Source organism: Watersipora subatra, chromosome 3, assembly GCF_963576615.1.
Source record: "Watersipora subatra chromosome 3, tzWatSuba1.1, whole genome shotgun sequence".
NCBI classification, from domain to species: Eukaryota; Metazoa; Bryozoa; class Gymnolaemata; order Cheilostomatida; family Watersiporidae; genus Watersipora; species Watersipora subatra.
The window spans coordinates 45079819-45098281 of NC_088710.1; the positions used below are offsets into that span (position 1 = coordinate 45079819).

Consider the following 18463-nt stretch of genomic DNA (forward strand, 5'->3'; position numbering starts at 1 on the left):
ATATGGTTGAGCTTTCATAAACTTGACTGTTAAATGGAAAACAAAAATATTTTCCAAAATGAGTCATTCACTAAATATCAAAATAGATAGACTTGGTATGTGATTTTTTCACAGTGATAGCCTACCTGATGAAGCGATATCTTCATAAACCAATGTTGAACAAACACCGTATTCCGACTTTCTTTAAATTCATGGCAAAGAATAGATGGGGCTCAGTTTACCGCCTCATGTGCGCTTATCAACCAGGAAGAGCGAGAGAACTGCTTTCAATTAAATGCAACTCAATTATGCAATAAAAAGTTGCAAATTTTATTTCGATGAAAAGAAAAAAGCAGAATTTGCAGGTGATTCGAAATTGTATTCTGGCAGAAGCGTACAATATCAACAGAGTATATTGTTGCCTAGCAATAATTACAACTAGCTGATATGCTTCTCCACCAAAAAGCATGAAATGGAAAAGAAGTAGGCATACATGAATTGAGGGTTCAGCATAATCAATCGCTGAACACCTAAAAACTTAAATCATACCACAATGATGTTATGTCATGACAGAAGTACACACTTGAGAAAATTTACAATGATCAATTTTAGGGTATAACAATACCAAATGAAATCAGACTAGCTGGTTATCATAGCGTATTCCTATGATGGATATGTAAAACTAGAGATAGATGTTCTTGTCACCAAAAACTGGTGGAGTGTCAGACAGATAGCGAGAACTTGCTAAGATGTGTCATTATCATCTTCAGCCTGCTTTTCTGCTTCATTAGTGCTAACAAACCAGGAGAGGGCGCTGTCAACAACAACCGAATTGGCGGTATTGATATCTCTTTGTTCCTCAGATTCCTCGACCTCTGCTGAACCCACAGACAATGGTTGGACCTCCGCAGCCTCAGGTACTACCTGCAGAGGCAAATATATTCTTAGGTTAATTTAATGCATGCATGGTAAACTTGCAAATGCTTTCGCGATACAGATCCTTATACGTAAAATGGATTCACTATTTAACTAGATGTGCTTTACGCTACATATCCAAGTGGTGAAAACATTAAAGGTTGACTTGCAACAAAAATTACATTACAGTTATTTGGTATCAGAAGGTTTACCATGTCTTACTTTGCTGTGTTGTAGGTGCCAAATATGTGGAAATGTGATTAGAAGCTCATAAAAACTCAGAAACCAACAGTTAATCGCAGCCATCACGAACACACCGTAGGTTGGAATCCCTCTCAAAACAGCTCAAACGGGACGTAGTCGAACATGATGTGCTTCTGTTTACACTTTCATGACACCTCATTTGTCGAAATTTTTTTACAAATAAAATTTGACGCATTCAATGAAACCATGTCTATTGTCCTTACGCGTCTATTCCATTATCATTGTAATGCTGTCACTTTGAGCACTGATATCTCAAAACCTAGCCAAAAAATCAGTTTAATTTCTTAACCTTAGCTTGAAGGGGTGCATATCATCTTCTGAGAAACATGAGAAGCCTGCTGGTCACCTGTGATGGTTGAAAAATGCTGCAAAAATTGATCGCGCTATTTGGCGGAAATATGGGTCACATGATCAGATTATGACTAGATGAGTAGACTAATTGGAAACGAAACTGTAAAGTAGTGACCATCTATATTTAATAAGGGCTTTCCGGTAGAACCTGAAGTGTTTGTCATAAACTAGTGCTACGAGACGTTTTATATCGAGCCTTTTATTGGGCTTTCCTTACATGTAATAACATCACGTGTCAAAGCAATAACTACGTCAAGTTGAATACACCATCAAAATAAGGGATTCCAACCGACGGCCATTTTTTTAACTGTTCATTTTTGAGCTTTTAAGAGCTTGTAATCACATTTCCACATATTTGAATCTACAACACAGCAGAGCAAGACATGATGAACCTTTCGATGCCAAATAAATGTCATGTAAATTTTGTTGCAATTTAACCTTTAAGCTTTACAACCTTAAACTTATAAATTTTTCAATATTATACAGTTAGAGCTATTAAAATACCAACCGTCTTTTTCAGTGCTAGACAAATATTCAGCAATAGATTTGATCATAAGCCGACAGACAAATGTGATGGCAACACACACCCCCACAGTCTGCCTTGTAGCAACACGCACCCCCACAGTCTGCCTTGTAGCAACACGCACCCCCACAGTCTGCCTTGTAGCAATATATAATCTGACTGTCTTCACCTAACTTCTGTACATAATAAAGCAATGACCAAAAAATTAAAGCGATATAGAAAGGGATAAAGGAAGTAGAATCTGTTGAATTCAATTTATGTTTAGGTTTAACTATGGTACTTATATTATATTGGTACGACATACTAGTGAGTAGTTGAGAGGCCAAGTATGAAACAATGTATCTGGAGAGTACATCTGACATCAGAGGTAAGAAATAACTACCACTTATAAATAAACCATTAAAAATCCAACGTTTCATAACATTAGACATCACACATTACACATCACATCACATCAGTAACATTATAAAATACACGTGAATATTACACATCACATCAGTAACATTATAAAATACACATGAATATTACACATCGCTCTCATGCCATTACACAACCGACTCTTATGATTGAAGCAAGCCGATTGCTTGGCAGCCAAAACAACTTGATGCAAAACATGCAAATAAACTTGACATACCTCAGCGATGATGGTTCTTGTTTCTCCAGCATCGTCATTGAAAGTAAGCTGAGCAGCTGATGACTCATTGTCTGAAGTGATGTCAACTGCCTCCATTTTGATTGCTGTCTCACCGGGCTGACCATCTGTTTCAGTGTTAGCAATGGACATAGAGGTGGTCTGAGGGTGATAGTCAGCAGAGACTGACGATGTATCCACTGCAGGTAATTAGTTGCAGTAAAGCAATAGATGTATCCACTGCAGGTAATTAGTTGCAGTAAAGCAATAGATGTATCCATTGCAGGTAACTAGTTGCAGTAAAGCAATAGATGGATTAACCAATAAAGAAACTACCTAGAGCCTGATAAATGATCAGACGTAAATAAAACTAAAACTGCCAATTGCCAGTACAGTTATCGGATGGACTTGAAGCACTCAAGGAATCGATTGGCACATATTAAAGGTGTTTCTAAGCTCACAAATAGAGCTATCAATAAAGTTACTAATACAATGTAAATGTATCAACGCAATCAACACTACCAGACAAAATGATAATAGCAGCCTAGACAACCAATGTTGACAAGCCTAGACAACTCCAATAGCCAAGTTTGGTTCATCCGACTTAAGGTCTAGCAGCTTTAATAAAATAATGTTAGTCAAAATACAGCACGTGTCTAAATGAATACTGAAATTGGCATGGTAGCACGCACTTGGATATTCATATCCTGCATGAGAGGAACCGCTTGAAAGGGGCGGAACCATGCTTGGAGCAGACGAGATGGCACCGGAGTCCACAGATGGCCGCTCAGTGCAGCCTCTCTGGTGCTTCCTCCAATTGGAGGAATCGGTGAAGCGCTTGCTACAGAACTGGCAGGCATGAGGCTTAATGCCAAGATGGCTCATGTAGTGAGATTCGAGTGAGTTACGTGTCTGCAATTAAAAAGCCAGATGGGTAGACTAAATATACTATTAAAAAGCCAGATGGGTAGACTAAATATACTAAAGTACTAGGGCTTCGCATCATAGCTTTTCATCTCAACACACTTTCACTCTTTTCCATGACAAGCAATTAAGACGCTCACAAATATCTTTAGTCAAGTATTGGCCTGCTCTCAGCACTTTCAGCACCAACTGCTTAATTTCAATGGTGGCACCTCAGTCAGGGAGTTTTTGCAAGTTTTGCTGGAGCGCTGTGACCACTTTTCTTTTGATTAAATTAGCATATCTGCACATCATTAAGAAAATCGAAGTTTGTTTTACAAGATTGTCATATTATTTTAGCTTTAGAGAATATCAGCTTAACATAGTACGGCAGACTGAAGAGTCCCATTATCAGCTTTCAAATGTTTGCCACTTTTCTGAACACAGGTGAAACCAAAAGCAGTTACTCTTCAAACTCGGCCAAACTTGACCCGAGGTTTGCCAAGGCTCAAAATTCAAAGAATACAGCAGGTAGTTCAATGGTTCATCTTGAAACAGAGATTCTACTCCCAATCGCATTGACAGTTACCATTGACCTGAATGAAGATATGGTGAAGACTAAATAACAAGCCTTACCCAATATAAAATATTAATTCACGCTAGCAGCCAGTCTGAAAAGCTCTGAATAACACTTTCATTCGATATTGAGCAATAAAAAACAATTATAGTTTGTCTCAGATGACCTGAACTGGAGACTAACTCAGTTTACAAGTAAAATAACGGTCTCATTCGTTTTCACATATTATACTACCTTTTACTAGTATTTCTGACAAAATAATAAAATATAATATAGACATTTCTGACCCCCAATAATGCCATTTTCCTGTATCAATCTCATTTTAAGAATCACATATAGCTTCCCTAAAATCATCTTAATTAGAAATATCAATAAAACCTTTCATGACGCTGTTATTTACAACACAGGAAATGCTTGTTGACTTTTGTATATTTTTAGCTAATAGTAGGCCATAATAACATGTGTTGTGTGCCCAATCCAAGAATACTCTCTCCCTCCCCCCCCCCCATTCTCCCTCTCTCCCCTCTCCATTCTCCCCCTCTAAGGAATTGAGATCCCTACAAGCGTGTTAAAGTATCAAACAGCAGTATGTCAATATTATAAATTAACATTTAAACAGTTGATAAGTAAATCAACATTTCAACAGATTACAGAATTGCCTGTATGTAACGCCAGTAGTTTTGACTACATAGCTAATAGATCAAGAGACCTCTATGTTTGCTATGTAGTTCTGTAGGTGCAGCAACATGTTCTTTAGTAAATGGTCAAAACATGCATCTAGGCATATCTTCAACTCAGCCCAATATATTAACACTTCACCTGCAAGAGTTTAGCACAGATGATACAGCTAAACATGTTTGTCTGTTTTCCATTCTCATCAAGAACCTTCATGTAGGCAGCTGATGACGCCATCTGCTTATAGTTGTTAACAGAAATGGGCAGCTCAAGGCTGTTGGCTCCGCCCCCTTGTGGCTTTGAAGGAGCAAGAGTTGTATAGGCTAGACATCGATTTCTGTTAGTCGTCTGACATAAACGTTCATGCCGAAGCCTTTAACAGAAAACAGGTTTAAACCGCAAAGACCGGCCAAACCATGCCCAAAGCATCGTTTCAGCGATGAAGCAGACGAAGAGATTTTGAATAAAGTAGATATTTCTTTGTCAGCTTGTCAACCAGCACATTACGCATTGCTTCTCCCAATGACAAAAAACCAAATAAACTAGTAGATTATTTCGAAAAAATACCAAAAAGAATATTTTTAGTCCAATATCGAAAAGGACACCTGTTAGTATTGTCAGCATATGGTTTGCGACACTTCCTGCAGCTGTAGACTAGGGAAGGTGATTGTGATGAGGAAGCGGAGATCGGTGAACTGTTGTTATCTGAGCCACTCATCTACAAGCATTTTCTACTAATTAAAGTAAGCTTTTTTAAAGAAACAGCCTAAATACAGATGACAATTATGGCTTTACATAGACAAAACTGATCAGGTTGAGAGACAAGCTATGAATGCCATTGTACAGGCCTAAAGATGTCTATTTGAAAAGTAATTAATCTCCTCCTCCACCACACTTAAACAATTTAGATTGGAACACCACACAACTAACCACCCTTTATGACCAAATTGTTGTAATCAGCCCCTAGTCACACAAATTTTTGCGAGTTGACCACCACGTATGGTAACTCGTCATGTATAACAACTATATGAACAACTATTCCACAGGGCAGCAAAGTAGTCCAGTGGTGCAATTGGCAGTGGGCTTAGCTGGCAATCTGAAAATATTGGTTTGATTCTCGTGTAGCGCAATTGTTTTTCCTTACGCCACTAATAGTGGCTTCCGAGAGACAGACACGGGTCTTATTATAGTAAAAAAAATTACGAGAAACCTCACAATCGAGACGACAAATTATAGTAAGGATGGAATTTTAGATGATCTATGAATTTCAATTGTTCAACCATCCGGAATGTTCTGACTGTTTACGGAATTGCAGCACGTACAATAATAGCGCCATAAATGCACTGTTTGAACTAGTCCCAAACATCCACTCTACCTTTAATCATAGCCAAACGCTGTCCATGTGCTTTTTATTCATTTCATAACTTTTCATTTTTCCTTGTTAGGTCTTCAAAATTGTTTTATCATAAGCAAAATTCTGTAATGTAACAAGCAGTTTTTTATGCAACTTGTTATTGAAACAGAAGCTCGACGTAAACATAGCTAGATGAAGGTAAAAATATGTTTTATAAAATTAGATACGAAGGAATTACAGAAGCAAAAAGAGATCGTCATTTGAATTTAGCTACTGCCAAACCTTGACCTATGGTCACCTATACATACAAATCCTCCACATCTATGTCTTGACAGACGGAGTAATCGGTAACATTAGTTGCGTGCCATTTTTCAAAACACTTATTTTGCGAGTAAAAGTAAACAAATTGGTACACATTTAAATAAAACGTTAACATGTTGAAAATCTAAAAAGTATTTAGAGTAAGTTGGAGTAAGTTACACGATGTCTTTCCATCACTCACCCTAGCATTGAACTTACTTCATTTATTCAGGGTATTTATAAATAACTCAGCTTTTAAATTTGTTCCTTCGCATACTTTTCATGATGCATTTGTTTTAGTGTGATATGTAATTACTTGGAGTATTTAGCATTGATTTCGAGCTCTGGAATCCATCAAGCAACACAAAATACAATCATACCTCTTAACAAAACATAAACTTAATGGTTGATTTGCAACAAAATTCACATTACAGTAATTTGGTATCAAAAGGTTCACCATGTCTTACTCTGATGTGATGTATGTGCAAAATATATGGAAATGTGATTTCCACATGCTCTTAAAAGCTCAAAAACGAACAATTAATCACAGCCATCACAAAAGCGCCGTACGTTGGAATTCCTTTTCAAAACGGCCCAAATGGGACACAATTGAACACGACAGCTTCTGTTTACACTTTCATGCAATCTCATTCGTCGAAATATTTTCACAAAAATACTTCACGCATTCAATAAAACCATGTATATTATCCTTACGCGTCTATTTTATCACCATTGTAATGCTGTCACTTTGAGCACTGATATCTCAAAACCTACCGCAAAAATTAATTTAATTTCATAACCTTAGCTCCAAGGAGTGCATATCATTCTTAGATAAACACGACGAGCCTGTTAGTTATTTGTGATAGTTGAAAAATGCCGCAAAAATTGTTCGCGCTTTCTGGCAGGAAATATGGGTCACATGATCAGATTACGACTAGACGATTAGACCAAACTGAAACGAAACTGTAAAGTAGCGAGCATCTATATTTGCTACAGGCTTTCCGGTAAAACCCGAAGTGTTTGTTATAAACTAGTGCTATGAAACATTTTATATCGAGCCTTTTATTTTCCTTTCAATTCACGTGATAATAGCAAGTGCTTAAAACTGAGCTTATTGCTTTTGGGAACATCATCAAAATAAAGAGATTCCAAACTATGGCGTTTTCATGATGGCTGCAATTAACTGTTCGTTTTCGAGCTTTTACTAGCTTTTACAACACAGCAGATTAAGAAATGGTGAACCTTTTAATACCACATAACTGTAATGTGATTTTTGTTGCAAGTCAATCTTTAACAGAATTTACACAGAGGAATGATGTGGCTGTTATATTATCATGGTTTCATCTCAAACCATCTCATATGCTCGTATCTCAAATGTGTCTTGTACCTCAAGGCAAAAACATGCTCAAAATTTTGCTCGTATCTCAAACTCTCGTATGATGAGGCACTCGTATATTGAAGTATGACTGTATACTCTTATACGAATATTTGCTTCTGTATTTTATAGGTTTCAAATATAGAGCACATCTTGAAGGGGGTTAACTCGGTATGTCAAGGTTTGACTGCAAGCTATTTAGCAGAATAGTGTTACCAATTAACAGGGGAAACAAAAACAAGAATGATTTGTAAGTCTGTAAACACTGCATGCGCTAACCTTGCAAGTGCGCTCATGTTTAGCTCTGTTGCTCATATGGTTAAACTCTTTGAAACAGAGTCTGCAGGAGTACGTCCTGTTTGGCACCCCTCTCTCCCCGCCATTTGCTTGCTAAAAACATATCGACAGTAGAAATAGCGCAGGCATATATTGTAACTGTAGACGATGTAGAATAAATATACCAATGTTGAATATTGTCTGTACGTATATTGGTCGTCATACATGTGAAGCAGCTCGCTAAAAACAAAAAGAGATGATTACAAGCTAATAAATCTACGTTAATGGAGTTGGCTGTCTTTCATCGACAAATATGACGAGAAGGTCTGTAAGAAAAACATGGGCAGTGGCAATTTTAGTTAGAGTTTTTCAATATGCCGATTTAATTGTTTGATGGCAATTTTCAGATTTAAAAATCCCACCCATGAAAAGGGATATCGCCAATTGTATAACCGATATAATCGTGTAATGGCGATTTATCTCACGCCTGACGATTTTCAGAGTGAGCGACACGAGCTAAAATGCACAGGCCTTCTAGTCTTAAAATAAGCTCATTCCATGGCCTTCCATACATTTGGATATTCATGAAATAAATATTTGTAATTATCACCAACACAAAACAGTTTCTTTTCAGGTTAAAATATACTGTAAAAAAATATTAATAAAAAATTTACAAGGTTTTCACATAATAATAATATTCGTGATACATCGCGAATCATCCACTTGAAATATTGAATCGCCTGGCTATTTTTTGAAATTGTGAAACTCTAATTTTAGTGGATAAAAACTATAACAATAATTGAAAGACGCAAAGCTAAAAATGCTAAAGGCATATTTTTAGTCTATTTGCAAAGAGTAAACACAGCATTAGACATGACCTAATTAATTTAATACATCAACTTTTCATGTTACTTTTCATGGACATGCGCACTGCTAACATACGACAATCGTAAAAAAATAAACTAGGTCATGCCTAAAATAACGCTTATGTTTTATAACAAAACTATGGTCCTTTTGGTCTGTGTTCTTCAAATGTTACCAGAATTATAGAATAATTCTATCAATTAGGACTCATCGTGATAATACATAAGGAAATCACATATTTGTAAATGTGTTTTATATATGTATATTTATGTATTTCAATTTTTTAAATGTGTTTTTAAATTATTTTATTTTTTTAATGAACGCTTTTAACCAAGAAGTAATGAAACAGCAAAAGGTGAGAGGCTAAGTAGTGAGAGACTACTGTAACTTGAGGAAGACTAGTAGTATTAGTAGTGGTAGTAACAGTATTAATGGCTCACGGCTAAAGGAGAGGTAAAATTACTTAAACTTCAAATACTGTCTTCATCTGCAGCGGACGCTTGATCTGCACAGCAACCTAATTGGACGCTTTTTACAGGGAATCATGAGGAGGGAAAAACATTACTACACACAGAGCATCCAAAAATTAAGCAGTTTTTCATAAAAGGAAGGATACACACAATATGGACAATTAGGTAAGTCTACAGTCTCTTGTAAAATCGAGAGGTTTGTTGAAAACCATTAACCTGCTTCAAAAGTTGCAATTTTTTAAGTTTTTGAATGTCCAATCTGCTGTTTGTTACATATTAATGTTTGATGATAGAATTGTTGTGAATTTTTATATAATTTTTATGAATTATAAAATTGATCAATTATAAATCTTTTTAAAATGTAGAATATAGAAATATGTAGAATATTAATAAACTAGACATTAGTTTAATCTAAAAGTAAATAGATTTTGATTATAAGATGCATTTGTTTTCATGATGCTCTTGAAAATTAAGCTCTACAAGCACTTTCTCATGTAATCAAGGAAGAATAAAGTAAGTGAAAGTTCTACTCATAGAGTTATCTTCCCCTAGAGTGATAAAACACGAGCGTTTCCGGTGCCAACAAAGAGTGTTTAGGCCACGCTCCTTTGTTGTGCTAATCAATCGTAGAGATTGACTAGATTAATAACATCAGCCATGAGAATGGTTAAACAAGGATCATGAATTTCCACAGTTAAGATAGTAATTAATGCTCATATTAAAGAAATGATGATTATAGTTTATTACTCTAATATATGCTTATTATTTAAAGCAATTCCATAACTACATGACTCGCAAAGGCACTGAATAGATAGTGTTAAGTAAGTGAGTTAATGCAATCAGTTACTCATAGATAAGATAGATAGTCATACTGGGGTTGTATTACATTGGTGTGATGGGAAGCTAATCGACTGCCATCAACTATGAGCTGTACTACCCGGCGTTGCCCGAGTAATAAAAAAGTCTTTGGACAAAAGATTTATTTTTATATAACATACCGTATACAACATTTACCATTCTAACTTTTAAACTTCATATCATGAGAAGTGTTTTGTGTAATTGAAATAAATGAAGAGAGAAAATAAAAACAACTGTAAGGGTTTTTAAACTTTTTCAAACAACTGTAACTTTCAAACTTAATATCATGAGGAAAAGGTTTTGTGCAGGACAACTAAATAAAAAATAAATAAAACAACTGTAAAGATTTTCAAACCACTGTAAATTTAAAATTTCATAACTTTCAGCAACGCATAAGAAGGTTGTTCGAAAACCGAGTTGTTCGAAATCCAACACAATTTTTCCCATTAAAATAAAACTAATAACATTTATTTTTATATAACATACCGCATACAACATTTACCATTTTAATTTTTAAACTTCTACCATGAGAAAATATTTTTGTGCAATTCAAATGAATTAAGAAGTAAAAGTAAACAGCTGTAAAGGTTTACAAGCTTTTTCAAACAACTACAACTTTTAAATTTCATATCATGAAAGAAGTTTTTTGTTGAAATAAATTAGGAAGAAAAATAAAACTGTAAATGTGTGTAAATGTAAACGTGAAATAATTAGCAAGTGATGGCTAAATATAATCTGTTTAGCTATGATTACAATAAAAATTTATCTAATAAAGAAGGCAATAACAAAGTCTATTTTATTTTTAAATAATTATAATTTAGTATAATTAAGTATAATTTGTTTTATTTAACATATAACAACATTTGCAATTCTAACTTTCAAACTTTTCGCTTGCTTACATCAAGCGAGGATGTCCACTAACTAGTGGACATCTTTGCTTCAAGATAGTCTACGTATTGAAATCTAATATTACATGCAAGGGCTGTTTGTGGACTGTGGTGTCAATGAATCATTCTATCACTATACAATGTCAATACTTTCAGTTGATGGCAGTCGATTAGCTTCCCATCACACCAATGTAATACAACCCCAGTATGACTATCTATCTTATCTATGAGTAACCAATAATATACAGCCCCCATGTGTGGGGGCTGTATATCATTGGAGTAACTGATTGCATTAACTCGCTTACTTAACACTATCTATTCAGTGCCTTTGCAAGTCATGTAGGTATTGAATTGCTTTAAATAATAAGCATATATTAGAGTAATAAACTATAATCATCATTTCTTTAATATGAGCATTAATTACTAACTTAACTGTGGAAATTCATGATCATTGTTTAACCCTTCTCATGGCTGATGTTATTGATCTAGTCAATCACTATGATTGACTAGCACAAAAAAGGGCGTGGTCTAAACACTCCTTGTTGTCACCGGAAACGCTCGTGTTGTTGAAGGTACTGTTATCACTCTAGGGGAAGATAACTTTATGGTTCTACCATATTTACAGAAGCTAGCCTCAGAGCCTCAGATGGTATTTACAGAAGCTAGCCTTCAGGCCTCTTTTAAAAGAATACCTGATGCTTCGAGAGATGGATGTTTAGTAGGAATATCTTATTGAAGACTCTATTACAAATAGGACACTTCAATGATGAGGACTCTTCAGCTGCCGGAGAGGCAATCTGACCAGCGGTGTGGGCATCTGATGGTTTCCCCGAGGTTGGTGATGGTTTGGCATCTGCTTTGACTGCATCCTTATCCGTTGAAGGCTGTGATGTCCAACTAGATGGATCACCTGTGAAAAATTCAGTAAAAAATATGCTCAAGGATAATTACCCTGGACCTTATCACCTACAACTAGTACTGTAGCAGTGCTGTGCGCCATGAGGGATCGTCATGTGTAATCAATAAATCCCTAATTATTTTTTTGCACAAAAAGATGACCAAGTGGTGTAGTTGGTAGCATGCTTGCCTTTGAATCCGATGCCAAGGGTTCAATTCCCGTGAGGCAATCTTTTCCTGATGCTCGCAGCGTGTCTTCAGACAGACCAACCGACACGAATCCTATTGTTTTATCTTGTCTTATCGGCTCTGATTTGTTAATCGGCTATTTGCCGATTGACAAATCTAACCAAATTTTAACTGAGCAAAATGCATTATAAAGCAAATGTAAGAACTAGATGTCATTAATAGAAAATGCTTAGACACATTCACACTTCAATGACGGCATCTGTCTATTGGTATATCAGTAACTAAACACGTTGGCACAATAGCCAATCCTCTGGGAATCATTCAGCCTTTGAACAAGGTTGTAGGTGGCAATGTTGTAGCAAGAGAATATATTGTGTACTTACCTCCAGCCGCTGCACCGGAGCTAAGGCTATGCAGCCTCTGTGTAGCAGACCGAACGTCTTCATCGACAGTGTGAATCTTGGCATGAGCATTGAGTTCTTTAAGGGACTTGCACTTGGTGTCACACGTCGAGCAGGGATAACTTGTCAAGGTCTCTAACCGAGCTGGTCCGAAGGTCATTGGTTTTCCCAGGCCGGGACGAACAGCCACCGTAAATCGACTCTGAATTTCAGTCACCAGGTCAGTTATACTAAAATAGTTGCTAAGTAAGTCACTACAAGCATTAAACTTATTAACAACAACTTACTCCATATAAAAGAATTGATAACTAAGTAACCACATAAGCCATATTTAAAACTCTGTTTTCAATGATGGAAGAACATGAAGAGAAAACTGCAAAACTAAAGAGTAGATTTAGGTGAGAGATAACCAAGGTAAAATAGTAAGACTGCAAACTGTCTCAGATAGTAAATGGTAAAGGTTGTAACTGTCAACAAGTACCTGCCAAAGATAGTAACTAACAAAGTTTGTTGCAATCTTCAGAAGTAACTATCTTTGGTAGTAATGTAGGTAGTTAGTTTGTCTTTAGAAAACTTGCTTAATATAGAAATCATACTGCTACATACCATTTTAGCTTTACCTGTGTTTGTTTATACTAATTACACTAAAAACTGAATCATAGACCAAGAAGGCGATAAAAAATAAATTTGTTAGACAGCAAGAAATAGTCGTTCTACTTGAACTGATCCATTTGTCACAGACATAAGAACTGGAATCAAAACTTTGCTTACATGAAAAAGATACTCAGCAAGAGATTGTCAAATGATCGGTAAAAACCTCCATGCAAAGTCCTTCTAGGTATCTATCCGAAACATAGAGTTATCTTCCCCTAAAGTGATAACAATGCGAGCGTTTCCGGTGCCAACAAAGAGCGTTTAGGCCACGCCCCTTTTTTTGTGCTAGTCAATCGTAGTGATTGACTAGATTAATAACATCAGCCATGAGAATGGTTAAACAAGGATCATGAATTTCCCCAGTTATGTTAGTAATTAATGTTCATATTAAAGAAATGATGATTATAGTTTATTACTCTAATATATGCTTATTATTTACAGCAATTCAATACCTACATGACTTGCAAAGGCACTGAATAGATAGTGTTAAGTAAGTGAGTTAATGCAATCAGTTACTCATAGATAAGTCATACTGGGGTTGTATTACATTAGTGTGATGGGAAGCTTATCGACTGCCATCAACTATGAGCTGTACTACCCGGCGTTGCTCGAGTAATAAAAAAGTCTTTGACCAGAAAATTTATTTTTATATAACATTTACCATTCTAACTTTTAAACTTCATATCATGAGAAAATATTTTTAAGCAGTTCAAATGAATTAAGAGAGAGAAAAAAAACAACTGTAAAGGTTTTCAAGCTTTTTCAAACAACTACAACTATTAAATTTCATATCATGAAAGAAGTGTTTTGTTGAAATAAATTAGGAAGAAAAATAAAACTGTAAATGCGTTTAAATGTAAAATAATTAGCAAGTAATGGCTAAATATAATCTGTTTAGCTATGATTACAATGAAAAATTATTTAATAAATAAGGTAATGAAAAAGTCTATTTTATTTTTATGTAATTATAATTTAGTATAATTAAATATAATTTATTTTTATTTAACATATAACAACATTTGCCACTCTGAATTTCAAACTTTTTGCTTGCTTACATCAAGCGAGGATGTCCACTAACTAGTGGACATCTTTGCTTCAAGATAGTCTACGTATTGAAATCTAATATTACATGCAAGGGCTGTTTGTGGACTGTGGTGTCAATGAATCATTCTATCACTATACAATGTCAATACTTTCAGTTGATGGCAGTCGATTAGCTTCCCATCACACCAATGTAATACAACCCCAGTATGACTTATCTTCTCTATGAGTAACTGATTGCATTAACTCACTTACTATCTATTCAGTGCCTTTGCAAGTCATGTAGGTATTGAATTGCTTTAAATAATAAGCATATATTAGAGTAATAAACTATAATCATCATTTCTTGAATATGAGCAATAAGTACTATCTTAACTGTGGAAATTCATGATCATTGTTTAACCATTTTCAAGGCTGATGTTATTGATCTAGTCAATCACTACGATGGACTAGCACAAAAAAGGGGCGTGGCCTAAACGCACCTTGTTGTCACTGGAAACGCTCGTGTTGTTGAAGGCACTGTTATCACTCTAGGGGAAGATAACTCTATGATTCGAAATAGCCATGACATAGCCGTGTAAATTCCACTACCGTAAAACCTGTATTTGAACACCACCTTTATTTAGATGTCACTTTTATTAGAAGTGGGAAAATAGTTGAAAAATAGAACGTCACCCTTTAATTGAATACCACTTTTACATGAACGCCACTTCTATTTGACATTCTTGATCTTTACGAACCCATAATAGCAAGTAATCAGCAGAAAAGTATCCACAAAACTGAACTGATAATGACTTGACTACATCAATAACTATCAATTCATTCATTGTTTCTGTTCATATCAAAATCTGGTTTCAAACTTAGTCAATAATTTTTTGTTAAAACTTGGAATGCAACTCCATTGAAATAATTAGTAACTGTATCAGGCTAATAGTAGTTCCTCTTTAAATAGCTCTTGATACTTCAATACATGGGAAAAAAGCTTTGAGCACTCGTGATGGAATCTGTAATACTACATATTTTGAGACGATTTCTGAGACTATTTCAATCACATGCCGTTTTTTTTTGTGTGAGAAGTGTATAAATGTATTTTAAAATTGTTTGGATGCTAATATCGACTAACTCGGCTGTGCAACTATTTTTGTAGTAACTATAGAGGAGGAATTGAGGTCAGAAGAAAGTAGTGACCAGCCAAAAGAATATGGAATGGTTCCAAATGACAACAACAATCAGAACACAACTGGCTGAGCAAACAATGGTAATACTTATTTTAAAAATTTTTTTTAGTTTTAAAATGTTAATTGATGTTCGTGAATGTAATATAAATATGATTTGTTCATGTAAATTGTTCTTGAAAATTTTGTTGTAGCATTTGATTATTATTATATAATTAATAAATTTGCAGATTTATAGCATATTATTTGATAGCATCATTGCAGTTATCTGACCATACAATTGATCAACACTCGTAACTCCTCTTCTATTGCATATAAAAAGCCAGTTCTGGCTGTTTTTAGCAAACCTATTAATGAGCGCAATGAGCTTTTATGCAACTTTGTTAAGTAGTTATGAAATGAAAACATGCCTTCAAATTTAGAAATAAATAAAAAAAACTTTAAAGCTCCAACAAAATGAATGCAGGCTATAAGATCATCGAAGACTAATTACAAGCAATAGCTATCAACTGGTAGAGACGGTATCAGCTTTCCCGTGCATATTTATTAAGAGATCTACGACAAGCTGTTGAGGTAAGTTAGCAAATTTCTTTCACCCAAAGGCTTCCTGTTGCTCCACCCGAAGGAGAGTGCAAAATATAAGTGACATTCGATTTGCCAGTAAAAGGGTTAAATTTAAATTTGTCTTTTCAATATTTTGACAAGGTGTTTAAAAAACACAACGCCGCCCTTTATTTGAATGCCCACTCTCTATTTGAATGCCATTTTTAATAAAGCGCCACTCAAAGGAAAGGGTAGAACAATAGAGTGTCATGCAGTTCAAATGAAGGTTTTATGGTAAGTAAAAAATTTGAAATGTTCTGAACATTGCTCATTTAAAGATGTTATACTTACTAACAAGCTTAAGACAGGTGACTCAGAGCTTTTAAAGTATTACAAAGCTGAAGTTTTTGCCACCGAACTGAGGTGGTGCTACAGAACTGAGGTGGTGCTACAGAACTGAGGTGGTGCCACTGATTCGTAGCAGTACCACATAACTAAGGTGGGGCCACTGAACCGTGGTAGTGCCACAGAACTGATGTGGTGCAACAAAACCAAGGCAGCACCATAGAACCGAGGTAGTGCAGCAGAACTGAGGAGGTGCCACTGAACCGTGGTAGTGCTACATAACTAAGGTGGGGCCACTGAACCGTGCTAGTGCCGCAGAACTGAGTTGGCGCCACTGAACCATAGTAATGCCACAGAACTGAAGTGGTACAACAAGACCTAGGCGGTGCCACAGAACCGAGGCAGTGCCAGGGAACCGGCATGGTGCCACAGAACCAACATGGTGTCCTTTAAAATTCAGCACTTAATAATGCATAAAGTAACTACCCAAGTAACTACCAATGCTACAAGGAAGCAATTGTAGAGTCTTACCACATGATTGTATCTGCTATAAGAACAACATTTTTTGTGCTTACTGCAGCAGCAAGCATAACATGTGCATCATCTGGAATGAGTGTCATGGTCATCGCGTGCGTAGCCTGTTCTAAAACAAATACAATTTTTACTCTTGCATACCATACAATAACAAAATATTCAGCAAAGATAAAACTTTGTATGCTGGCGTGTAACTTATAGCATCACTTTGTATGTAATTCATTGATGTAGTGGTACATTTGCAGGGTGATGTATATGAACATTCTATAGGGCGCAGCTTGCTGATACCAGAATGAATATAACCCAGCAATCACCTGTTGAAAAATTCTTGTTCACATTATTAGCCATCAAAAACTACTGTGTTTGACATTCTTGTTTTAAAATTACTAGTTTTCATAGACAGCTTTGAAAACTTATCTTAGAAGTATCGAAATTTCAAAATTCTCAGAGTTATGAATAACCAGTTGACCTAAATCCGCATGCACATTTTCAGAAAATTCATAACAATTGCAACAACACACATGGGGTATATGGGGTTTTACAACCCATACGCGGGTACTACGTGCGTTGCGAAAAGCGGCTTATGGAAAGTAGGTAGTATCCGTGCATCCACAGTAAGGTTAAAAACCAGTTTTTTATACAACGTAATATAAATTAATTCTAAATGTAAAAATCAATACATGACTAACAAAAATAATAATAATAATCCTACTACGTACTGAGAGTATCACACATTTCAAGTAATAAAATAATTAATAAATACTCACTGCTTGTAGATACAACATAAGATGAAAATATGCTGATAGTGCAAAAATAAAGAAAAATAAACTGAATCCAATGGATAAAAATTATACAAAAACTAAACACAAATACTATCAAAAGCTACATGAGGTGCAATCTGATAGCGTTTGGCAATTAATGAAGTATAGCTTTTACACTGGATCGGGTTGAAATCAGCAGTGGACTGTCTGTTTATTTTAAGCAGTATATTAGTTACCATTTTATCGACAAAAACTAAAAATATCATTTTATCCGTTTTTAATTAAATATAATTTTTTAAACATCAACACAACTAACGAACCAATTTGTATCACAATATTACACGGATGAAAACGTAGAAACTTTCACAATATCAGTTTATTCAAGGACAAAGGTCCTTGACGTTTGGAGGTACAAAAGTAGAGTACATGTAAGTTAAATTGATGTCTTCCGATAACCTCCCCGTGCATATGAACTACTCACTAGAACTAAAGTCACCTTTGTTGGGCCTTCAAAGCATGTTAGAAAACAATATTTCATTGCATCGATTAAAAATGTTTATACATCTGCAAAAGGGTAGTTAAACTGATATAACGGGTGGGAGTATATGGTATTACGATAAAAATTAATAAACGTCACGCTCTGTTTTAATATTGATGCATTTTCTAAAAGTTAAGCATTTACCAAAGATTTTTTATTGCTGCCTGGCATATGGTAAATGAC

General features: G+C 35.4%; 1 protein-coding gene across 1 annotated transcript; it reads right to left on the minus strand.

Annotated features, from left to right (window-relative positions):
• Positions 1–44: 44 nt before the first annotated feature.
• Positions 45–18071, minus strand: LOC137390182 (zinc finger protein 181-like). Its single transcript, XM_068076467.1, has 10 exons — positions 17749–18071; positions 16979–17090; positions 12672–12919; positions 11895–12112; positions 8127–8237; positions 5424–5536; positions 4963–5191; positions 3356–3575; positions 2667–2863; positions 45–903 (listed from the first exon to the last, which is right to left on the minus strand). The coding sequence occupies exons 2-10, from the start codon at positions 17071–17073 to the stop codon at positions 724–726; spliced, it is 1611 nt and encodes a 536-aa protein (XP_067932568.1). The 5' UTR covers positions 17074–17090; positions 17749–18071; the 3' UTR covers positions 45–723.
• Positions 18072–18463: the final 392 nt, after the last annotated feature.

What these genes read in the sequence shown, in the direction of transcription:
- LOC137390182 (XM_068076467.1), bottom strand. Translation starts at nt 17,073, where the DNA reads ATGACCATGACACTCATTCCAGATGATGCACATGTTATGCTTGCTGCT. An exon ending in TCCATCTCTCGAAGCATCAG is followed by an intron (nt 8,238 to 11,894) that starts GTATTCTTTTAA and finishes ATATGTTTTTAG; the next exon opens with CAAGCAAATGGCGGGGAGAG. An exon ending in TATGCTGACAATACTAACAG is followed by an intron (nt 5,192 to 5,423) that starts GTGTCCTTTTCG and finishes TTTCTGTTAAAG; the next exon opens with GCTTCGGCATGAACGTTTAT.